Here is a 26,346-nt window from a genome sequence, read left to right on the forward strand (position 1 = left end):
TAATTTTCATTATAATATTTTGGATTAAAATTTTTTGGGTTTTTTACTCCTGATGTGCTAGGTTTTTCGCCTATGTCTACGTCTTCTGTATTTACTTCTAAATTCTTTGTATTATCTATATTTGCTAAAAGTTCCGTATATGTTTCGCTTGTTTCCGAATGTTGTTCTAGATCATCATCGTTTATTTCATCAATTCTTATTTCGGGTAGATTATCTTGGTTATTTTCTTCTTTTTCTCCTAATTCATCTCGTAATTGCAATTTTTCTTTAAATTCAATTATCTCATTTTTTAATTTCGTTTTTTGTTCTTTTTCTTTTTGTTTAATTTCATACATTTCTTTTAATATTGCTAGCTCTTTTTCTAGCTCTATTATTTTAGTATTTTTTACTTCTTCTAATTGTTGTACTTCCTTTTTTGCTTGTTGTTTTATTTTTTCAATTTCCGTTCTTCTATCTATTTCTTCATTTTCTTTTGTTATTCTTACCATAGCAGTTAGACTATCTTCTAGTTTTACCGTTTCTTTTTCTAACATTAAACTTATATTGTCACCTATTTTCTTATATCTTCTTCCTAGATTAGAAAATATTATCTTTATTTTTAATCCGTCATAATTTTCATATGTTTTTTTATCTATTGCGTATTCTTCTTTATTCATTTATAAATTATGTTGTAGTTTATATTCTAAGTTATTTATTTGTATTTCTAGATAAAAAATAGTCTTTCTTTGTGCTACTATAGATTTGTGACAAATTCCTGCAAATATATTACTATTAAGTCTATTTTGTCTATGTTCTAATTCTTGTCGTTTTTCTATAATTACTTCATTAAGTTTTCGTCTATATTCACTATTCTTGTTGTTCATTGTATTTTTAAGTATTTAATATATTTATATTCTATTTTAGATATATTGTTTATTAATTGATCTAATTTTTCATTATCAGTCTTTGTGATATTAAGTTGTTTATATTCCGGATATAATTTATTTAATTTTCTTCTTATTTTTCTTAATTTTCTACTTGTATGTTTCTTACCGTGTTTCTTATTATCCATAGCTCTGATACCATTTTTCGTAGTTTCTTCGGTATACATTAATGCTTTTGGTAGTTCGGAGCATGATTGTTCAATAGTTATTATTTCATCTTTCGTAGCGGAATTGGTAACTGGGGAAATCATTGAAGTGGTAGTGTGGTAGATGGTAGTGTGGTAGGTGAGTAACTTATTTTCAAGATTTTATTATAATATCTTTTTACTAAGTGTCTTAATTTTGATATTTCTTTAATATTACTTTTAGGTAGTACTAAATTCATGGTAATATGTAATAATATTTATTGTAATATTCTTCTGATAATTGTTTTAATCTGAACATTTCATTAATATTATTTATGATATATTCAAGATATAACATATCTTCGGTTCTTTGGTACATAGATAAATTTTCCTTCATTAATTGTTCTAATAGTTTTATATCTTCCATAGCTTCTATCCAATATCGTAAATATTCGTAATTCATTTTAATCTGAATTTATTTCTAATAAATCGTACCATTCTATTATTTCATTATCTAAATATAGATCTTGTAAATCTATTTCATACCATTCTTGATTCAATATATTTTCTGATTCGTAATCATTAAATATTTTTTCCCATATTATTCTCCTTAATTCAATTATTTCTATATTGTTAAGTATATATAAGATTAAAGTTTCGTAGTTTTTTATCATTTCGTCATGCATATATGTAATCATGTTCGTTGTTTATGCAGTTTTTATTTTCAAATTATTCCTTCCTATCATATTCATAATTGATTAAATTCGTGCTTATATTATTATATCTCACGCATCAAATTAGTGTATCATGTATAAAATGTAATGTATCTTACTTAACGATTAATGTATCTCGCACATCAGATTAATGTATCAGCGCTTATATTATTGTATCTGTTTGAGGGATTTCTGTAATTATAAACTTTTAATGGATATATTGTAATTTTGCCTTAAAAGTATGTGATTTCTGTAATTTGCCCAAAAATATATTGTTATTAATGGAAATAATGTCATAATAAATATCATTGTAGAGTACATGTAGTATAGTCATCAATATAAAATTAATTTTATTGTAAAGTACATGTCAAATATCACAGATAGAGGGAATAATAATGAAGAAATAGGAAATAATAAATCAGCAACAATGTATCCAGTTTCATAAAATGACTTTCGTCATGAAAGTATAAAAAATGAGTTCCATAAATGACATTTTTAAGTTCATTGTCTCTGTCCTTCCCACTCAACACCCTTAACCTCGCCATCCTCAACCGCCCCCCCCCCCCCCCACTGCTATAGTGTTTTGCTACTTTTGAGATGATATTTATTTACTTACTTACTAAACGCTTAAAAATAAATAAAAAAACACAATTATTTTCTATTAAAACATTTTCTTTCAAATTAAACACCCTTAATTTTGACTTGATGCTGACTTACTGACCCTGTTTAGAAAGCTAACACTACTTATAATATGTAAAATTATTTTTTTGGTAGGTAAATTTATCAGTATAAATTGCAATAAAATATTTCCTCCAAGGTCAATCATGCACCTAATTAATAATATTTTTACCTCACTTAATATTCCAAATTTATCTTACTACTTTTATTTTTCAATTCAGTTGAGCACAAACAATTAGTCATGTCATTGAAACATTAGACTTAAATTAATGGTTAATTTATTGCATAGTCATAATTATTTTTATTTGACCACAATACTAAAAGTAGATGTTTCTTTATTATTTGTTCAATTTAAAAATAAAAAGATAATTTATCACTTATTTTTAATTTATTTTGATTAGTAACTATAGTCATTTCTTAATGTCCAGAACCTTTAATATATAATATTCAAAGGTTGATATAGTTATTATTCTATTAATTATTTATAAAAAATGTATCAGTCAACAATCAACAAGTAAGAATGAATGAACGGAGGAAATGTTTCTCAAATTGGTCTGAAGTGCACTTCCTTTGACTCTTGTAAAGCTAAAAAAAAGAAAAATAATTATGCAAACAAGGTTGAGAGAAATGAAAGTTAAAAAAGGAAAATAATTTTGGGAACAAGCTAAGTTAGAGAGTTGAAAAAAGTCAAATTAAGAAGACAAATTTGTCTTTTGTGAAAGCAAATAAGTTTGATTGAGAACGAAAAAAATTAGTTTAATTGAGAACAAAAAAAATTAGTAATTCACTACTCAACCTCTATTTTCTTTGTGATTTTTTTATTTCAAATCTACAAAAATGGATAACAACTCACTCCATCAACATTTTCTTGACGAAGAGGTACAACAATAACAACATTTTTTATTATTGTATCGAAAGAACTTGTTAGTTTCGAGCCAAATATTATATTTTGTATTTAAATATACATTTGTATAAATAATTTATTAAAAATATTTTTTTTCTTCATAAATTTAAAATTGTAGCTTGAAGTTTCTAAAACTTTTTACATGATTTTTCTTGTGATACACATCCACTTTTTGTGTGCAGCTTGTTGACGTCAAAAAATCGAAAGAAAGCTAAATCTTTCAGCATCTTGAGAATGAGGTATGTCAATTGCATGATTGCATTGACACTTTATTAAGATGTTGAATGCTATTGATTTTCCGTGTGTTATACTTTTTATATTATAATTTTTTTTAGTGAAAATTTTGATTCTGCAACGAGGGTGAAGAGGGCTAAGGGAATGTATAGCTATACAATTTTTCCTCTGTATTTAAGCCTGGAGGCTGTTATAGTGCCTCAAACATGTGATCTACAAAACTATTGTTTTCAAAATAATGGATAAGTGAAAAATGAAGGGAGCAAGTAGTTTTGAAATTGATATGACGTTCAGTTTCTTTGACTTTTGTTTGTAACAGCCAAAAAAAGGAAAAATAATTATGGTAACAAGTTTGATAGAATAAATAATTATGGTAACTAGTTTGATAGAATAAATAATTATGGGAACAAGGTAGGGAGAAATAGAAGGATTTTTGTTTTGAAGAAAGCCAAAGAAGAAAGTTTATTAAGTATTTTTATATATTATTAATATTTAAGTAAGAATAACAAAAAGAGTATTAATAAGGTAACTTCAATTCTAAATTAATTATGTGAAATTTGTTTAGGACTCTTACTTGGTTTATAAAATTAAGATAAGGACTTTTTTTACCGCTTGTCTCTCTTTATTGTCATTATTTGTCACCCTAGTCTTCAACATCATTGGAGAAATTTGAGAGAACTACCTTCACACACAAACAAAAATGATAACTTTTTATCCGACTCAATGATAACAAGAAAACATGATAAAAAGTTATCATATATTTTTGTGTGTGTTGGTGATTGTCTCAATTTGGTCTAATGGTATTGAGGACGAGTGTGATAAATAATAACGATGAAGACAAACGGTAAAAAAAGTCTTTGTTTTTGGTAAGCCAAATAAGAATCCTTTACCAACTCCATTTAATTAATTTAGAATCCAATTTACCTTAAAATACTCTTTTGTTATTTTTATTTAAATATTAATAATATGTAAATATATTGATAATATTTCTAAAAATAAAATGACAGTGTAATTCTTTTATCCACTGTCGGTGGATACTAGTGTCACGACCCAGACCGCCGTGATTGACACCCACACTAACCCTCCGGTGGGAGAACCACCACTACAACCCAGCTAAGCCACTTAACGAGAACTAAGCATTTAAAGATACAGAAGCAGGTTTAATTGACTAATGAAAAATGGAGTTCCCATACACTCCGAAAGTTTAACAAAAACAACTAACATAACTATTGCGGAAATTCAATCCATAGAACTTGAAAGTCAATGTACCAAAACTCTACTGAACAACAAGTCCAAGAAAAAAGGGTACAACCCCGAAACTAAACACAAGGAAATGTCTAAAACATAAATAGTCTGATTTCGAAAAGAGTAGACTAAACTATGGATGGATCCATGGCAGCTTGAAAGAACTCTCTCACCCTTGAATCCGGTCTCGATTAGTGATCCCCTAGCTGAGGTCTTTAAGTAGCCGCCTGAAGATGCCCTGTACTCAACAAAGAATGAGAAAGTGTAGCATCAGTACACAACCATAGTGTACTGGTTGGATCACGCGGCTATTCCATTAAGCGAAACACAAGAAGGTAATTGCAACACAGTAAACACAAATATACAAAATACATAGTTCAATTAGCATTTCAGGAACAACATACAATTTCCTAATATCAATGACAAGTTGACAAGAACATATTAATCACAAGTGGTTCTCTCATGGAACCCATACCCAAACTGTTAGTGTGTCAGAACGTAACACCCGGTCTAATGTATGTGTCGGAATGTGACACCTGGTCCAATGTATGTGTCGAAATGTGACACCCGATCCAATGTATATATCGGAATGTGACACCTGGTCCAATCAACACAACCACAATCACAACCACACCATAAGGAATAATACTCATAGTCATACAATCACGTAATAGGTTCATGTCATATAATTGTTCACACGTAATCATTTCATTAGAATTGATTCACTTTTCCCTATTCACATACACACATGCATACAATGAGCAATTAACTAGCATGTATCACACAAACATGAAATCAAACCATCACCTACCTCGAGACCAAACTTGAATGCTCCTAAGACACTTGATCCTTCCCTTTTCAGACTCTTTCCGCTTGTTCTTGGTCTAAAACAAGTAATTTAATGCAAGGATCAATAAAAAAGGCCTAATTACCCTGATAATAATCAAAATATCAATCAAAGGCCAAACCCAAGATCTTAATATTCAACTAGGGATTTTCCTACCATTAACTTCAGGCCAAAACCCTCCCCCAATGATAAATTCCCAAGATTCTTAGTTCTACAAATCAAATTACGGATTAGGGGAGTAATAATCTTACATTTAGCGCTAGAATTTATGGAAAACTGTCAAGAAATGGCCTGGGTCGTCTCCTAGCTCTCAAGAATGAAGTTTTGCAAAAAATAACTATTTTGGGGTTTTTCCCCAACTTACCTCGCGACTGTCCTGCCACAGCGAGACCCATCCCTTCACAGCGGCCCCGTCCTGGAGAGTATAATCCTACCTCGGTGGCTTGCACAGAGACAGAGAGTCGGAATTTGACTTCTAAGCTCCCATTTCACAACACATCTTCAAACCTTGATGTTCAGAAACTACCCTTTCACGCTAAGATTGGTTTCGGGAGTTTTACTCGCCTGTATTCGATTTCGTAAACTCGTACATGCTCTTTAACATCTTGGCTATCTACTAATGTGATAAAATTAATAATTAAATCCCCCATTCATTACCACATTTCCCTAGACCTCACCTGACTCAGATTTTGTCCAAGTCTGGCCTAGGCTAGAATTTTTCCAAGTCATTACTCAAAAGTTTTCTGGCCCAAATTACGATGGGAACATGTCCTTACAATAGATACCAATTTACTGATCACTCGTCCCCAAGTGATAAACTAGGAAAAACTGGCTAAGGTAAGAGTAGAGTAGTACCTGAATCATTGAGTAACTATGGATACTTGTCTCGCATGTCCTTCTCGGTTTCCAAAGTAGCTTCCTCCACTGGACGATGCTATAATTGAACTTTCATGGACTTTATCTCCCCGATCCTCAGCTTTCGGACATCGCGATGAAGAATTGCAATTGGTTATTCCTCACAATACACCACAAAACCATCGGTACCCTCCAGTAAGGCCAACACCGAAGCGGAAGTAAGTCTATCTTTCAACTCTTGGAAGCTTTTCTCACAAGCCTCTGACCACTCAAACTTATCCTTCTTTTGAGTCAAAGTCATCAATGGAGAAGCAATGTAGGAAAACCCATCAACAAACCTCCTATGGTAACTGACCAAACCCAAAAAGATTCTAATGTCAGAAGGAGTTAAAGATCTAGGCCAACTCTTGACCACGTCCGTCTTTTTAGGATCTACCTCAATACCCTTGTTTGACACTATATGACCAAGAAAAGATACGGACCTTAACCAAAATTCACACTTGCTAAACTTTGCAAAAGGTTGTTGGTCCTTAAGAACTTGCAATACAATTCTCTAATGGTTCACATGTTCAGCTCATTCCTTGAACAGATCAAAATATCATCGATAAACACAATCATAAACATGTTTAGGTATTGCCTAAACACTCTATTCATCAAGTCCATAAATGTCGCCGGAGCATTAGTCAACCCAAACGACAGTAACACAAACTCATAGTGACCATACCGGGTTCTAAAGGCCGTCTTGGGAATATCAACCCTTCTCACCCTCAATTGGTGATAACCCGAACGAAGATCAATCTTAGAGAAATAGCTAGCCCCTTGAAGTTGGTCAAAAGAGTAATCAATTCTTGGAAGAGGATATTTATTCTTGATGGTCGCTTTATTCAATTGACGATAATCGATGCACATTCTAAGAGACCCATCCTTCTTTCCAACAAACAACACTGGAGCACCCAATGGAGAGATACTTGATCGGATAAAGCCCTTAATAAATCCTTCAAGTTCTTTCAACTCGGCCGGAGCCATTCTATAAGAAGGAATGGATATAGTTTGCGTATCCGGTAAAAGTTCAATACCAAAATCTATTTCCCTCTTGGGATGAATACCGGGAAAATCATCGGGGAAAACTTCTGGGAACTCATTCACTATCGAAACCGACTCTAGAGAAGGGGTCTCAGATTCAACATCTTTCACCCTTACAAGATGGTAAATACACCATTTGGAGATCATCTTCCTAGCGTTAAGACAAGAGACTAATTGACCTCTAGGCATAGAATTTCCCCCTTCCATTCTAAGTTAGGCTCATTTGGAAATTGGAATCTAACCACTCGAGTCCTACAATCGATAGAGGCATATCATTCATGCAACCAATCCATACCCAAAATCACATCGAAGTCTAACATGTTTTACTCCACCAAAGTAACTCTATGAGAAAAGGTTATGGCACAACTTCTATAAACTTTCCTAGCCACCACGGAATCACCAACCGGGGTAGAGACCAAAAAAGGTTCTACTAACCCTTCGGGGAGTATTTCAAACTTCATGGCCACAAAATGTGTCACAAAGGACAAAATAGCACCGGGATTTGACAAGGCATATACATCAACAGAAAAGACTTTTAACATACCGGTCACCACATCCGGGGAGCTCTCTTGGTCATCTCTGGATCGAAGAGCATAAAAACGGTTTTATTTTTTAGCATTGGAGTTTGAACCGCTTGGAGGAGCTTGCTTACCTTCTCTCCCTTTGGCCGTAAGTGTTAGGAAGTTCTTCAATTGATGACCACCTTTACCACAACCATAACAAACATCAGTGACGGCTAGGAACTTACCATCATGATTTTTCACACATTTTGTACAATTAGGCCTATTCACATAAGAACCACCACTATTACCTCCTTCAGGTTTAGGGTTGGGCACCCTATCCTTGTTGACCGTTGGAGAAGCATTTGAGGAATATTGGTTGGAATACCTTGGTTTGAACTTTTGTTGACCTTGTCCATCGGACCTAGCATTGGAGAAATTCCCATCACTGGTTCTAGCTCTTTTCACCTCCCTATTCTTTTTCTTGAGTTTTGACTCCTCGATTTTTTGGTCATGCACCATGAGACGTGAAATATCCATGCTTGGGATAAGTATTGCTGAATGACATTCGCTGACTACCATGTCGGACACTCCCATCACAAATTTATTCATCTTAGCCCTCGAATCCGCCATTATGGTTGGAGTATACTTGGAAAGTTGGATGAACTTTAGAGCATCCTCTTTCACACTCATACCTCCTTGACGAAGTTTAATGAACTCTTGCATCTTTAGTTTCCTCAACTCTAGGGGAAAGAACCTATCAAGAAATGTCGATTGAAACGATTCCCATTCTACCAGCCCCGCTCATATGGGTCTTTCACCCTTTTATTGTTCATACCAAACTCGAGCCACATCTTTCAATAGGTAGGCGGCTAACTCCACCTTCTTTTATAGAGGCACTCCCATAATGCCAAGTACTTTATAAACTTCATCAATAAACCTTTGGGAATCCTCTTCCACTTTGGAACCATGAAATTTGGGAGGGTTCATTCTAGCAAAATCCCTAACCCATGAAGCAGCTGAATTCACATTTGGGTTCACATGAGTCCCAACATCTTTATTGGCTTGAGCTGTCACCGTTTGAGCTTGAGTAGTCAAAGCTTGAGCTTGAGTTGTCATGGCTTCGGATAACATTTGAAAAGCTGACCTAACCTCCACATCCGACATAGCTAAAGGATTAATCGGAGCTTGATTAACTTGAGGAGCTTCTTCATTCACATTGTCATCCTCCATTCTTCTTGTGTTTGGCCTTCATGTATTCATATCCTGAAGACACAAGGGAAGGATTAGGAGAGGGACTTTATAGAGTTTAACTCTAAGGCACGACTTAAGAGTAATGAAAGAAGTGTAGTTTCCTAAACATCTTATAGCCTCTCATTCATAAATGTGGTGCGCTTCACACTCATGAACAAGACTCTACTAGACGTGGCTTATGAGACATCATCCTAGAATCATTCTAAACCTTGTTCTTTGATTACATAGTTTGTAACGACCCAAGGGTACCCACTAGATGTAACAGGGCATATAGAACCTTGAAAGACCCCATGTAAGCCCCTTAGCATATCATAACATAAAGCATAGAATAATAAAGAGTAAAAACGCATTTCAAGTCTAAGATTTTTGTAAAGGAAAGTGGAAGTCTAGACTTGTCTCAATTAGCCAACTATTACAATTTTGAATCAAATAAGGACACAACACATACAGCATAATCCAAAATAAAAATACAATAAAAGCAACTACAATGATAATATTTGTCCTCGAACAATGAGGACTCACCAACAAGCAAGAAGAAATGAACAAATCCAAGCTCTAGCCACAATGGGGACCGCCTTGAGAACCAGACCATACACTTGGGGAAAAATGTAGGAAAATATGGGTTAGTACAAAAATGCACTAAGTATAATAGTCATGCATGAAAACCTTGAAGAATACTAAAAGGGACATTTTAGTTGAATTCATTCAATTTACTAAGGTAAAGCATCATTTGAAGGAAAAGGAGAAGCATAAGTCATAAGCATATTCATTTCATAGATCATCATATCATAAGTGAAACATACCAAAAGTACCCTCAAAGTCTACTTGTGCAATGCATGGATAAGATCCCATAATCCTACCCATGTTAAGTAAAGCTTCTTGAGTAACCATAGTTCATAATTCATCTTCTTGTTCATAGTGGGAATAAGCCTTAACCGATATAGACCATGTGAGCTTAAAGTGGAATCCGGTGGTACACACATCGAAAATGGTTGTCCTACTTGCCTAAGGTAAGACCATCATCAAATTAGCTTTTAGGTGGATCCACTAGCTAAAGAACCTATGGGGGCATATTGTTTATGGGATAAGGAGATTGTTACTAGAAACCCGACCTTTCTTAATGGGAGAGCTTCTATATCATGAGATTGTTTCTAGAAACCCGGTCTTTCTTAACAGGAAGCCTTCCATCTCATATTCATTATCTGCTCGGTGATATTCATTTACCCCACGGAGTACTTATTAAGTCATAACTTGTCTGATTAGAATAGCTCATTATATCATGAGTGAGAATAACCTTTCACCATCCATGTCTACCTATAACATTAGATTCATTTAGGTGAGAATTGTCTTTCAATCTAGAATCTCCATTATGTGAGAAAACCTTTCACATTATGCTCATTATGTGTTCATGAGAATAGCCTTTCAATCAACACAACAACATCATCATAATCATGGACCATTCACTCTCAAAGTGTTCTTTAAGCATATACATAAATCTCATAATCATGAATAACATCATAACTTACCCTTCAAGGATCAAGGATCACATTAAATCAACACATCTAAAATTACTACATTAGACATGGATAATAACATGATTCAAGTAACACAACTATCACAAGCATAATCTCATATTATCCTTCTATAATCAACAAACCCACATCACAAGACCATAATTGGGGAATATGGGGTTTCATAGGTTCTTGGGGGAAATCAACATAATAAATATAGGAAATCATCAATTTATTCATATTATATCATCAATCAATCATTATAAACATTTTTGAAAAGAACCCATGAAATTGAAGTCAAACCCTAGCTTTTGGGGAATTTCTAATTTTGAAACTGAATTTGAAGGGACTCCTTGGATTAAGACTATCCATGGATGAAGGACTACCATACCTTAGTTATGAATCCCAATTAAATCGGTGTTAAATCTTGCTTCTTGAACCCTATCCCCACCTTCTTCCTTCTTTTTCTTCCTTGAATTTCTAGAGAGAGAATTTTCGGAGAAGAGATGAATTTAGGAAATATTTAGTTATTGTGAAAAACTGACTTAATTTTGGTGAATTTGACTTAAAAATAACTTATATAGTGACCCCAAACTTACCCAAGACGACCTCACTTTAATTGGACTTAAACAGGAAAAGATCCATTTAACCCTCAACTTACTTGACCTGCCCAGATGCCACGAGGGGCCCCATGAGCTGTGGTCATGACCACGAGCCGTGGTCCCACTCGTGGACTTGAGGCAGTGGCTAGGTATTATGTGCCTTTATCTCATAATCCCAAGGCAATCTCACGAGGAGCTCCACGAGCCGTGGTCAAGGCCACGAGTCGTGGTCCCTCTCGTGGACCTTGAGGAAGTGGCTAAGCAACTTTTCTCCAACTCACACACCACCAAATCCCTTCCACGAGCCGTGAAGTGGCTCGTGAAGAGGAACACTTCTTTTGACAGATTTTGGGGAGCTACTGCCTAGCCCTCCACGGGTGGCACCATGGGGCGTGGTAGCCACCACAGGTCGTGAAGACCTTCGTGGAGGTGAGGCAGTGATTTGGAAAAATTCTTGGGCAGCCTTGGCCCCCTTGCCATGGCCCTCACCCAATTCCCTTGGCTCTTGCCCTTCACTCTTGACGTTAACCCTCACGTTTAGCTCTAGTTTTAGCCTACTAGTTTCTGGAGTTTTAAACCCACACGTCAATCATGTTATTTTAATGCAAATTTCGTTCTTGAGGTTGAAGGATTTGAGTTCTTGATGAGTTTTCTTGAAATTCCATTCGTAATCTTGATTGTTGGGGTTTTGATGAATTCTTGAGATGAAAGTTAGTGATTTGTGGGTTGTTTTGAGTAGATTAGTATGTACTTATGTTGGGTATTCAAATCTAAGTGAGTGGGGAAGAAACCATTCGAATATAGGCAGACTAGGGTCTAAAAATGAGCAAAGAAATTCATTGGGGAAATCTGGGCAGGGGTGGTGCGCCGCCCCACCATTGTGCCAATAAAGTTGTTTAGGGGTTGGTGCCCTGCACCAGGGTCACCTGCCCCCACCCCTTCTTCGTCGTTTGGCCCGTCTGAGTTTCTTCAAAAGGTACCTTTACTCCCCTTTGATTCTAACTACTCTAAAATACTTCTAAACATCTAGAAATCATTCATAACCTTGAATTCATAATACAAATTCAAGGTAGAGTTAAAATTTAAGTCTTGAGAGTTCTTTCGAGTCTTCTAAGAAAGTCCTTTTGAGTCTTTGATGAGTCTTCTACAATTACTAATAACTTGTTTCAAGACTCGAGTAAGTGAGTATGAGAATGAGGAGATTGTATTCATGAGCCTACATTATCATTTAGATCCTTGAGTCGAGTCGTTCATGCCCATAAATTCCGTATTAACTCCATAATTTGAGTATATTTGAGAGGAGTAGTATCTTCAAGTTCTAAATCTTGAGTATTGAGTTCCTAATCCTTTTGAGATTATATTCCTAATCATGGGAAGGTCTTTGAGTTGAGTTTTTCATGCCCATAATTTCCGCATGAATCCTCTGAGTCGAACATTCTTGAGATGAGTAGTATCATTGACTCCTTGAGTTCTGGAGTTGTTGAGTTCTGGGTATTGAGTTCTATGTATGGTTATTTAAAACCTTGAATTGAGTCGTTCACATCCATAATTCGGCATGAACCCTATTTTGAGAAGTCTTTTACATTTACTCATAATTTGTTTAAAGGCTTGAGTAAATGACTATGAGGATGAGTAGAGTCAAGTTCCATTTTCTTTAAAATGATATATGGGAACTAAGTATTCACAAGAGTAAATGTTTTTACATTTAAGAAGAGAGGAAATACAGATTTTCAAAGAGTTCATGAGCATTTTGAGTACTATCTCTTTTTAGAGAAATATTTTTATGAAGAGGAATTTTTTTCTTTAAAACATATGAGCTAAGTTAAATTTTGGGAGTAGTATTGAGCACCGATATGGGGGAGAGTTCTAACAACTCACAACCCCCATAAACCATATAGCCAACGTGGGTAGAAAGGGTCATAATTTTTAGATTATTCCTTAATGATTTTTAAGCATAGACTAGTAGATCCACTTACTAGAGGAATTCTATACCCCGCAAGGTATAGGACAATTCTGGCAGCGTGGGCAAGATGTTGTATCATCACATAGCTTATAGTGATGGTTGTCAGTTAGAGAATCACACAAATAAGAGTTATTATTGTATTTTTACATACAAATGAGTTATTATTGTATTTTTACATACAATTGAGTTGCTATCTATTATTTTTACAGTTCTCTATATATTACATCTTTTATTGTTGTTTTATCCTTGAGTATCAAGAGTTGAGTATCTTATTATTAAGTTGAACCCTATTTCTCTGAGTTGAGTTGAACTATGTTTCACAAAGTTGAGTATATTATTATTGAGTTGAGTATTATTTCTCTAAGTTGAGATGAACTATGTTTCGCAGAGTTGAGTATCTTATTATTGATTTGAGCCCTATTTCTCTGAGTTTAGTTGAATTATGTTTTACTGAGTTGAGTATCTTATTATTGAGTTGAGCTATATTTTCTCTTAGTTGAGTTGAACTATGTTTCACTGAGTTGAGTATCTTATTATTGAGTTGAGCTCTATTTTCTCCGAGTTGAGAAGAGGAAAGTATGTTTGTTTTCCATTAGTTCAAGCTTATGTTTATGCTTTTGAGCTCTCTTTACATGCTCATACTTTCCATTCACTGAGGCCATTTGCCCTGCATCTTTTATGATTCCGATACAGGTATTCAGGGTCATCAACAGAAGCTTTGTTGATACCACTTGCAATTCCAGTCAGTTTTGGTGAGCCTTCTTATATTCTAAAGGACTTCACCTTTATCTTACAGTTAGTAGTTTTGCGATGCCGTGGGTCTTGTCCCAATATCCTTCTGTAATAGTAGAGGCTTCATAGATAGATAAAGTTGAGTAGTTTTCAGTATTTATCTTCTTTGAGTTGTTTTTACAAACTCTGAGTCTATCAATTGAGTATAGTTCAGATTTTTTAAAGTTGAGTATTTGAGTTTATTGAATTTAATTCGGTTGAGTTAGTCTTCCGCTTGTAGTCAGACAGGATGAGGGTTCGTTTGGGAACTAACAATGGTTCTCGAGTATCGTCCACGTCCAAGGTGTAGACTTGGATCGTGACATTTAGGTACTTTAATGTATGTCCATTTGAATTTTCTATAATTCTTCTTGTCATTATAGAAACAAGATGTCCCAGATGATCATGCCAAAGTACAAATGTATTGGAATCGATAAAATTCTTATTTACTATAAAATGTGCCTCAATTGAACTAATTTTTGTCCAATACAAGCCAGAAGATAAAGCAGGGAACTTTTCTATAAAACATGTTTGCCTAGAGACGTTTTTGGCGATACCAAGATATTCAAGATTTATTACATCCATCGATTGGATATGATAATCATTGTCACTGATATTATCTTTAAAACTCAACAAGTTTCTCCGAAATTTGAGAGAAAATATATCATTATTTATGATGGGTTTAGTTCCTTAGGCAAAATTACAATGGCTCTTCCAATGCCCTCAATCATATTAGTACTATAAAACATTTATTTTGTCCATACTTAAATGAGAGAAATATTTCTCATTTTTTAATATCATATGTGTTGTACCAGAATCAATCAAGAAAATGTCTTCATAATTAGATAACATGCTTTGAGAATTGTCCATGTCTTATTAATTCTTCAAACTTAACATTCACTCTTTGAGACGGTAGAGTCTCGTGTTGATAATGTGTTATGAAACTATAGAATAAGAAGAAGAAAGTAGAGAGAAGAATTATTATTTCTCTTGAGGGATGATTTTACAATGAAGAGGACCTCTCTATTTATAGGGGAAAATTGACTTGGTCCCAAAGTTAGGGTTCCTAAATACTCTCTAACAGATAGACATTCACTATATTTATAACAAATATATAATTATTATCTAATTATTATTAAATTTTATTAAATAATGAGTACAAGGCTACAAACACACAAAGGGAGACGTGTATGAATGTAATGAAAGTTTGAAATTAAAATTTTCAAGCGCAATGAGGGGTTTCAAAGAAATAACTAAATAGTAGAGCCGTCAAAATGGGCTTAGCCCATGGGGCCGGCCCAACCCAACCCATTATTGGGGTAGGGTTGGGATAGGATTTTTCAAGCTCATTCAAAACTAGGGCTTATAAGTCTTGCCCATATAAGCCCTTGGACCTTGAGGCTTGATCGGGGCTAGGCCTGGGTCGGCCCATGGGCCAAAACTTTTTATTTAAGGGTAACTCACAATAATCTCACTAGTATAATCTCATTACATAAATACACGTTATGTTGTAATATTATGAATCTTACAAGATTTTGGTATGTCAAGATACATGTATCTTGGAATATATGGACTCAAAACTAGGTTAATTTTTTCTAGCTACACTATATCCAAGTAGATTCACATGGATACATAGACAAATCTCACGCCCTCGCCTCCCCCCGTCTTGTTTGTCACTTTCTTATCTCGCTCATGTATCTGGTATGCGAGATACATGCTAATTACACTAGATGTTTTGCTAGTGTTGTTGAAACAACACCATTATTTGTCATATTTGATTTGAAAATCTTCTGATATTATAGAACTATAAGTTTGGAAAGAAAAATGAAAAAGGAAAAAAAAGGGCTAGCCCGCCCCAACCGCCGGCCCTTCTAAGGTTGGGTTCGGTTGAGCATTTTTAGGGTCTTCCAAATGAAGGGTCAGCCCGTCCTAGCCCTTCAAATTCCTTGGTCCGCGAGGCTTGGGCTGGGTGGGGTTGGGCCGGCCTTTTTTGACAGCTCTACCAAATAGTGTAGTTTGTTTTTCTTTTAATGGATTACACTAATTTATATGTTGTAAAATTTGAAAAAGCGTATTCAACACAGACAGGCTCAGGGAAAACATCCTATACTTGGGATAAGTGAGCACAAGAGTTTGTAATGAATGCTTTTATTAGTACTTGAAATAAGCTTTATTCCTCCTGGCCAATTCACCACTTCTCACTTACTTACTACTTACTCATTAAATACCGGCTTGAACAAGGAAAGCGGTCCCTTACCAAGGCAGAAAGAGTACCTGTTGTTAACAAAACGGAGTCTCAAAAGCTCATTTATCGCAGTGGTCTCAAAAACCCAATTATCGTATTTAAGAAAAAGAGGTCTATAAAAGTCACTTAAGAAAGATGGCGCCTTTGCGAGGATGTCTTGAATCAGCCAATGCCAAGGCAACAAGGCTAGCATCAAACCTACCTGCCGAGAACCCTCCAACATTCCTACCAAGGTTCCCATCCGCGATGACAAAAGAAGGACGTAACCGGTGTTAAGGTTAGAAGGGTAACTGCTCTCGTAGTCGTTGCCGCTCTTGGGACTGATTCCTGAGTAAATTATTCTATGTATATTGAAAAGGCGGAAAATAATGTATTGTTACTGTACGTAGAAAATCTTTAAGTTCTACTTAGTTAAACATGTGGTTCTAATCAAAATTGAACCCATTTTACCACTAGACCAAAGACAATTTTAGGTCCTAAGTGGGTTAAAATTTAATCTATTGTTATATTTGTATAGGGACAATTAAAATATGATTATATATACATTATAATTTTTGGCAAAATGAATTTGTTTACTCTCTTGACACCATATAGGTTGTTTCAGACTTTATAGTACATTTTGAATTCAATTAAAATTGTGTCTATTTAAAAATTTAATAAATTAGTAAATGATGAAATGCGAAGGAAGAAACTGTGTTGTTTGGATTTGTGGTTTATCTATATTTTATTTTATTGGTGTTAGCATTATATATGTGAGGAATTGTATGTGACAAGATTTATTCCTCTGTATATCTAAATATGATCAACTTAATCATTTTCAAGAACATATACACCTTTTGTTTAATTCATATATATATATATATATTAATTACCTATCATTGATATATGCAATTAACTGTGTTGTTTGGATTTGTGGTTTATCTATATTTTATTTTATTGGTGTTAGCATTATATATGTGAGGAATTTTATGTGACAAGATTTATTCCTCTGTATATCTAAATATGATCAACTTAATCATTTTCAAGAACATATACACCTTTTGTTTAATTCATATATATATATTAATTACCTATCATTGATATATGTAATTATGTCCGTATATACTGTAGCTCATTTTTCTTTTACCTTATTATTTAGAGTGTGTTTTCATCTATTAATATGAACATAATTTTAGCATTTACTATCAATAATAAAAGTTTGTTCACTATATTTAATTTTGCTATTTAATTGTTAGTATGATAGTGAGTTATCATGTTTATAAAGATATTTTATCTTTGAAAAATTTATGTTATTTAAAAAATAAATTGTACACAACAATATAGCGTACACATAATAATTTTTCCTTTTTATACAAATTTATTATTAATTAACGTCATAAACACTTAACTAGTTTTTATAAAAATAAAAAAGTAAGGGTAAAAATTAATATATATATATATATATATATATATATATATATATATATGTTTGTCGGTCCCCGATTATAAGTTCTCGTTGACCACGACCTATAGGAACCAGACTATATACCGCTTCTAAACTTGTTTGCATAGGCTCGTGCATTGATTTACGTTCAATAATCTCAGGGGCATTCACTTCAACATGTCGTCGCTCGTGATCGCTTAGAGACCCCTTCCATCAATAGGTACTCCCAAGCCATCGACCACACGCCCTAGCATAGCCTTTCCCGCATGAACATCCGCAATAGATCTAGTGCGCTTGACAAGATCTCCTTCTTTAATAGCAGTATCACTACCAAAGACAACAATCCCGACATTCTCATTCTCAAGATTCAAGGCTATTCTTTTCACACTGCTGGCAAATTCAACCATTTCCCCAGCTTGAATCTCGTTCAATCCATAAATACGTGCAATCCCATCCCCAACTGAGACCACTTGACCTTTATATATATATATATATTCTACTATATGATAAATGCTAGTAAGCACACAGCTCCTCAACATGTCTGTGTCATCAAAAAGGGTATTACAGTCTTTCCAATTATACAACTTTGCCTGCCACGCGTAGCCCAAATCTTTTACAGCTATTACCTCGCTGCTTCCTCTTCCTCTTGTCAACTCCCGCATTCATCATCTCTGTTGAAATTGTTTACCTTCTTCGCACCTCTAGATAGTTCGGCTTGTGCAAAGCGCTTTGCTTCTCTCTGCCTATGTAACTGTGAGTTCTATGTTTCCTCTTCGTGGTTTGTTGTTTACTATCTTGCTTGTATGCTTTTTAATTTTTCTCTTGCCCTGTTAATAATTAGCTTTAGCCGCTAAATGTTCACCAAAATTCCTCATTGAACCTTATATGAAATTTTGTATAGCTTAGGAATTTTTTTTATAAAGTACACCTGCTGATTTACCCGTTTGTTGAATATCATAACCACATTTTCGCACAACAGAGAGTTTCTCAACGGCTAGAAACTATGATTAGTCAGCCGAGGATTTGTAATAAACTAAACTCCAATAGTGGTTCCTTAGAAGAGCAAAACCAAGAAGTCCTGCAGCTTGTTGTTCATAACTCTTAGTGCTAATCTATTTATGTATTGACAAAGAAAACAAGTGTGTAAAGCTAATTAAAAAAATACTAACTTTTAATTAATAGCGAAAGAATCTCATTCACACAGTTGTACCCTTTACGGTTTAGCTAAACTATTCTGCTCGCTGTGACTTTGTTGCGTTCCTCTTCCGCCTTCAACTTCCCAGGCCACCAGAATTCTTCTTCTTAATTAACATACCCATTGTAGCTGAGAACTAATGAATGAAAATGAACCATGAAAAATGGCAACTAATAATGTGCTAAATGGTTAGGTGTTGCTGGAATTGAAATTGGTATATAACAATCAGGTGGCATCATATTGAATAATTAACAAATAGTTAACATAAATATTTCATACTGAAATAGATGTGCTCTTATATGCACATATACACTTTCCTCTAATAAGATTATAAGAAAGGATCTTTTGTAATAGTTAATATATGTGATTCACATGTTATTTATACTACCTATAACATAATTTCATTGTTCGGTAATGTACATGTAGTCTTCTCATGGTAGTGTACTCTTCAACTATTAGCATATACTATTCAAATATGTCAAGGGGTGTGTCGAATTAGCCAAAAATAGTGTATTTTTGGAGAAACCGACACGGGTGCGACATCGAAAGTGAAGAGTCCATACAACTTAGATGTCCACTTCTTAATTAGATGCCTATACATTCTATTAATATGATATGTTGTTGGCCTTCGAAAATTCGATTTATTTTTAATGCTGTAAACATGGAAACACACAATACAGTCTCAAATTTGTTCTACTTAATAAACAAGGAAGGTAACTTCTTCACTCTTCTTGTTCTATATACTTAGTTATGACATCCAAAGCTCACGTTTCCCGTTCCATGCTGTGCTCAAATTCATTTTCCTGTTTTTACACTTGATTACAATTGAATGTACGTACTAGAGTGTGCGTCAGTGACTTTTTGTGTTCGCTGCCCATTGTTGTTAATTTACGTGATTCATAATATACATTTAGTATGTTAACACTCAATTTATTTGCAAAGTTTTAGAGGCATGACACAAACATCAAGTTATGGAACTAATAGTTTAGGTTGGGTTGTAAGGCGGGATGATCATGATAAACGAGTCTCTTAGTAAAATGGCTATTGAGATTCAATGTTGAGGACACTGCTTTATGGAGAAAGGTTATCACATCATGAAAGCATGGGCAATCTAATGAATGAGTTTCGTTGTATTAAGACATTTCTTCTATAGTAAGTCATCATTGAAGGATGTAAAAGTTACCGGGAAAAAGTTGCCACTAAAGATTTCAATTCGAAAGTTAATTGTCTAGAGATGTTTACAATTTTCTTCTACGTAGTTGCTACAAATGAATTTGACAAGTCTGACTTTTTCCATGGTGAGTTACCCTGGAGTTGATGAGTACTCACTACTTTTATTTATATAATTATAGCTAAATTATGTTGGTAATGTCACCTATATCCTTTGTTTTTGCATTTTTTTTTAAAACTTAGACATGTTTAATATTCTCTTTTGTGCAGTTGCTACAAATGAATCTGCCAAATCTCACTTTTTTCGTGCTAAGTTATCCTAAAGTTCTATACAAAATTACTCTTTAACTTTTCCAACTGAATTTCTACAAACTTGTAGCTTTGTGCTTTTCCTGCAACTTATAAACTTTAACTTTAAATTCTTAAATGAATATCTTCCCAGCTTCCATGGTTGCAGTTTAATCTACATATAAATAATCTTAATACTAAAATAATGTTTCAGATCTTCTGCAAATATATACAATCACCAGATATCATGAAGACTCAAGGAAAAGAAAAGAGAGAAATACATAAACCATAGACCGACTCAACCTAATCAATACCAACTTTACACTTCTTGTTGCATTCTAACGAAGATCAGATTTTTCCTGTATATATGTTCAAAGGGAAAAATTGAGGTTACTCTTTGCCATTATTTAATAATGCCAACTCATTATGTAGTGAATACACATTTTTCCCTACAAGCCTCATATTGCATCTTACTAATATTTTCATTATTTCTTTTCGATGTTCCTTAAATTTATATTGGGTTCGTGCTAAGCACGGGCTTCCCTCATCTAGTATATATATATATATATATATATATATATATATATATATATATAGATATGAATCGTATTTGAAATTTTTTATCACATATTCAAGTTGAATCAAACAAGAAGTCAAAATTTTCAATTGTCTTGATTGGAGTATTTAATATGATTTTATATTGAGAAATTATTAGAATGAAATAGCCAATGACGAAATCCCTGACGTACCATGACAAGGACCATTAATTGAGTTTTTGACCAAACTAAGCCATTATTTAAATCAATTCACCAAAATAATACGTTTTTTTTTATAAAACTACTATAAACGTATTTCTGAGTAACATTTTAGGATATTTTTATTTTAAAAATTTAACGGACAAAAACTGATGGAACTGACGACATTAAATGAATAAACTTACTCTTGAGTAAGGTTTTACACCTAAAACGTTACTCACGAGTACGTTTATTGAGAATTAAATCACGGACCACTGAATCCAATCCTGCAAATGCAAATGGCCAATTGGTCTTGATGTCCTTTCTCCTGATTCTGAAAATGCAATCCCTACAAATCATGAAATCTCATCTCATACACATTCATGAAATCTCATACCATAAATATAGTTACATGAAATCAACAATCTTAGTGAATTCTCCAATGAGTAATAAAACTTGTTGCTTTACAAAAGTCTCCATTTACATTTATGATAACTCTCTGCGACAACTCCAACTATTCCTTCATGCATGTTACGGTAAATATTCTACAATAAAGAGAGGTAAGATGGCAATTGAACACACAGTCCGGAGCCAAAAGGGCAACTTTTTTTCTTCAAAAAATAAAAACGGCACATAAAAAAATAATGTAACCAAAAGGGTAAAATCGCTCATGACGGAGCGAATTTCTTCTGACAAAAATTGACGTCATTCCGTTAAAAGAAATGAAAATCACTGCTATCAAAAATAAAATAAAAATTCTTTATCTCTGCTATAGTAGGGTTTTTATTTAAAAAAAATAAGTAAAATCGCTCCTATAGCAGTGATTTCTTCTTAAGGAATTAAAAATAAATAAAAAAATACATAAATCGCTGCCCTGGTAGCGATCTTATGAATTTTTATTTTAAAAAAAAAAATTGTTATGGCATCGTTTTAATAAAAAAAATGAAGTTGATTCGCTGCCATTCACGTGATTTAAAAAGTAAGAAAATAATTTAGTATTTTGTAAATTCAAAATTAAAATAAATATGTAAGTACACTACATTTATATCATAACTATATTATAATAAATAATTGATTTGACCTATAGCAATATTTAACTTCAAAAGGATTTATTTTTTTTTAATCAAAAGGCTTCCATAGCTATTTTTAAAGAAAAAAAATTCTCATAAAATCGCTGCTAAGGCAGCGATTTTTTATTTTTTTTAATTTCTTAAAACAAATCGCTGTTATAGCAGCGATTTTAAAGATTTTTTTTTTTTTTAAGAAAATCGCAGCTAAGGCAATAATATTTATTTCAACGGAACGCCGTCAATTTTTCAAAAGAAAATCGCTCTATCAGGAGCGATTTTACCCTTTTGGTTAAAAATTCTTTTGATGTGCCGTTTTCGTTTTTCGATGGAAAAAACTGTCATTTTGGCTTCGGACTCATTGAACACAACTGGTCACTCCATTTGCATTTGCAGGATTGGATTCAGTGGCCCGTGATTGGATTCTCAATAAACGTACTCGTGAGTATCGTTTTAGGTGTAAAACGTTACTCAGGAGTACTTTTATTCATTTAATGTTGTCAGCTCCGTCAATTTTTGTTCGTTGAATTTTTAAAATAAAAATACCCTAAAACGTTACTCAGAAATACGTTTATTCTAGTTTTGTAAAAAAAATTAAAAACATATTATTTTGGTAAATTGATTTAAATAATGACTTAGTTTGATAAAAAAATTCATCATTAATTGGTAACAAAAGTCCAAGTTGATGACAATGCCAACTTGAACTCCACCATCTATCTTCTTAATAAAAATATATATAAATTAAAATTAAATCTACTCTTAAATAATTCTGTAAGTTGTACACTGTTTTGTAATTAAATCCATTTCAAAAATATCTCCCGTAAATATAAATATTAAAGTTCTCATAAAGTACTAAAGTCATAAAATGTTTAACATTCTAACTTCAAAACTCATAAAATAATTTTTTTTTGTTCCTTATAAAATGAAATAAATAAAATAATAGTTTTTGAATTGATATTCTCCTTTAAAACTTTTAATCAAGTGGTCAGAATTTTCTTGCAAGTGGAACCAGTATTATTGACTTTCATCAAATAAAAAATTAAATTTAGAGTTGTTGATTTGATTTGAATTTTAGTAATATTTCATCTTCTAATGATCAAAAAACAACAAACACAATCATATTCTTGATAAGATAGAATATTTGGGAGGATCTCCCTTAATTAATTACAAGAATATATAGTGTTAAAATTATGACCTCCTTAATTTTGTAAAGGAACACATACTTACTATTTGTTCTTTACTGTTTGAGAGTTGTAATAAATAATTTCGTAAAATAATAAGTAGTTCACAACTTTGTATTATTTATCTCAACTTCAAACAACACAATGATTACACATCTATGTTATCTAAGGAATTATAAACTCTAATTCCTAACAACCCAAGACAAAAAACCCAAAGTTTAAGTCTTCTAAAGTCTTTCAAGTTTCACAAACTTGTTACACTTATCCTACGCTCAATACTTAATTGCAGTCAATAACAATTAACTGCAATCTTACAATAATTCTCACAAACTCGCATCACTCCCCAAGTAACTTACAAAACTCTCTCAAAAGCTTGACCGTGTTTTTTTTTCTCTATGTAAGTGCGCAATCTTTTCTGACGACAATATTGTCCTATGTATAGATCAAAACGTCTCAAAGTCGTATTCAACTCGAACTAGACTTTATCGCATCCTCAAAGCCTTGTTCAACTCGAACTTGACTTTACCGCATCCGCAAAGCCTTGTCCAACTCGGACTCTACTTCACGCCTCTTTTGTGTAGTTTCCTTACTTGACTTGGCTTTGATTTATTTCCTTCTTGAATCCTTATTCACGCCGTTCTACTTCCTTCTTTGCTTAAGCTTCCTACTTCTCTTAGGACTCATAATTATGTTTACACTTTGACTGATTATGTACAACTTGTTCCTTGCTCAATTACTTTGTCAGTCTTCAAAATCCTTATTAAACTAACAAATTCCCCCCTTTTGAAGATGACATATCATACATTACGAATACAACAAATGTTAAAGTACCTTCCCTTTTTGGCATCAATCAAACCTGCATAAAACCTACTATAGTATCCAAGTGATAACCAACCATAAAAGCACCAAAACACAATTAGCTATAAAAGGAAATAGAACTATTTAAAAATTAGGCAGTTCTACAGAAAAAACAAGCCATCCCACATCATGGAGAGAAAGTCAGAAATGTATAAACCATGCTAAATCCACATCAAAAACTTAAAAGCAAAAACCACACACGACTAGAGGAAGTTGATTAGTAAACGAATCTGGGAAAAAGTAGCTAATGGAGAGGCACACGGAGGAGTAGACTAGAACAGATCATAAAGGCCTTTTAGATTTGCAGAGTTTGTGTATTTTTCAGCTTCAAGGGCAACTTCGGACTTTGCCAAATCTTCTTTCAACTTTGCATTTTCTTCCACCAATTTGGCATGCTCGAGTCCATAGGAGTCATGCAACTGATCCATAGCAGTAGTATGAGATACTCTGAGTGCATAAATTTCCTCATCTTTCAGTGTTAGCTTAGCTCGTAACCTCTGCATAGGAGTATCTGCACCCCTCTGAGGAGCAGGTACAATAGCGTGATTCATAGTACCAAGAACATCCTTTGTTGTTTGCACCTCCCACACCTTAACATGAATTTTAAGATACTCAAAGATCTCGCCTAACCAAAATCCATATCCTAATGCGTGCAACTTTTTGTCCTCAACACCGATAAAGTGTATGTGAAATAACATAACTATGACAGGTTAATGGGATGCCTTTAAAGCAAGAGTTCCATCAAAGTGAGATATAAGTAGTTAGCCTCAGTACGTTTTTGTTTCCTACGTAGAATGATCTTATGCACCACATCAAACAACAACCTATGTAAAGGAAGCATAACCCCTTTGTCAACTCTAGAATATTCTTCCATGGAGGGATCATTCACAAACTTGCAAACAATATCAAGAGCACTAGGTAGACCATCTAAAGGGGGCTAGCTTCGTTTAACATAATGAAACCACCCTGTATTAGGAACTCCCAAAATATGAGTAATAATATCAGGAGTAAGATTTATGTTCTTCCCCCTAACTACACTAGAAATTGACGAGGGCGACCAAGTGGCATTAATATAGAATTGTCTAGTTTCATCTTTACTCATCTTCCTTCTTGTGTTACCCTGAAGGAACAAGTCAGTCCACCCTTGAGTGTGTAAGATACTCAGTAATTCCCCCATTTCAGCACCTCCAAACCTAGTAATCACCCTACCCCTTACCAGATATCTTCTTACAAAATTTAGAATTCTCTTTGTACGACTGTCAAGATTATCATCAATGTTTTCAGATACCTCACCCTCCCCCATGTTTGCTTGGACCCCCTCATTCCCAGACTGATTTTCCCATTCAGAATTAGAAGACACTTGTCTCTTCCTTTTCCCCAATTTCTTGTTAATTTTATCCACTAATTTATGACTCTGTTTTTCCTGACCCTTTCGAACCCATTTCTTATGAGCATTTGAAGATAATTTCTTTTTACCCTTTTTGGTTTTCTCAGATTCGGATGGGTCATCAGGGATATCAATAGTCTCAGTTTGAGAAGAAGACTTACTTTTAAAGATCTGTGGTTTCTTGGCTGATAAAAGAATGAATTTCTCTTTCAAAGTTCGCTTCACCGACCTAGACATACGCATAGAAAATGCTTCAGAAGGTGTAGATTGAACATCGTCGGTGTTTTAATCCATTGAGTTAGCAGCGTGATTTCTCTTGGTTTTGCAAAAACGTGACCTTAGCTGTTTGGGAATAAAATGAGTGATAGGGGTATCATCATCAGTTAAAGGATTCGATTTTGAGTGTTCCCCTTCACACACAACCTTAGACAAATTTATGGTTCGTTCCCCCTTACTCGATGAAACCCCTATAGTACTGTCGAGTTCTTGTATTGGGTATGCATTGTACGAGATACCCAGATCATCAACGTACAACACTTCTGAAGTGTGAACTTAGTAGGGTAGTTCTTGGAAGGGAGCAACTGCTAACT

General features: G+C 33.8%; 2 protein-coding genes across 6 annotated transcripts in view; one reads left to right on the forward strand and one right to left on the reverse strand.

The window, feature by feature from the left end:
- Window positions 1-26,346, forward strand: part of LOC125809294 (uncharacterized) — an 862,104-nt gene that overhangs the window by 675,184 nt on the left and 160,574 nt on the right. The window lies entirely within an intron of this gene.
- Window positions 8,213-8,833, reverse strand: LOC125809270 (uncharacterized). Its single transcript, XM_049488933.1, has one exon. It carries the CDS (start codon window positions 8,831-8,833, stop codon window positions 8,213-8,215), a length of 621 nt encoding a protein of 206 aa, XP_049344890.1.

This window comes from Solanum verrucosum, unplaced genomic scaffold (genome assembly GCF_900185275.1).
Source record: "Solanum verrucosum unplaced genomic scaffold, falcon-dt-bn FXZP01000062.1, whole genome shotgun sequence".
In the NCBI taxonomy this organism is placed as follows: domain Eukaryota; kingdom Viridiplantae; phylum Streptophyta; class Magnoliopsida; order Solanales; family Solanaceae; genus Solanum; species Solanum verrucosum.

Bases quoted from the DNA above. Each gene is read 5' to 3' on its own strand.
- LOC125809270 (XM_049488933.1), bottom strand. From the start codon at position 8,833: ATGCAAGAGTTCATTAAACTTCGTCAAGGAGGTATGAGTGTGAAAGAG.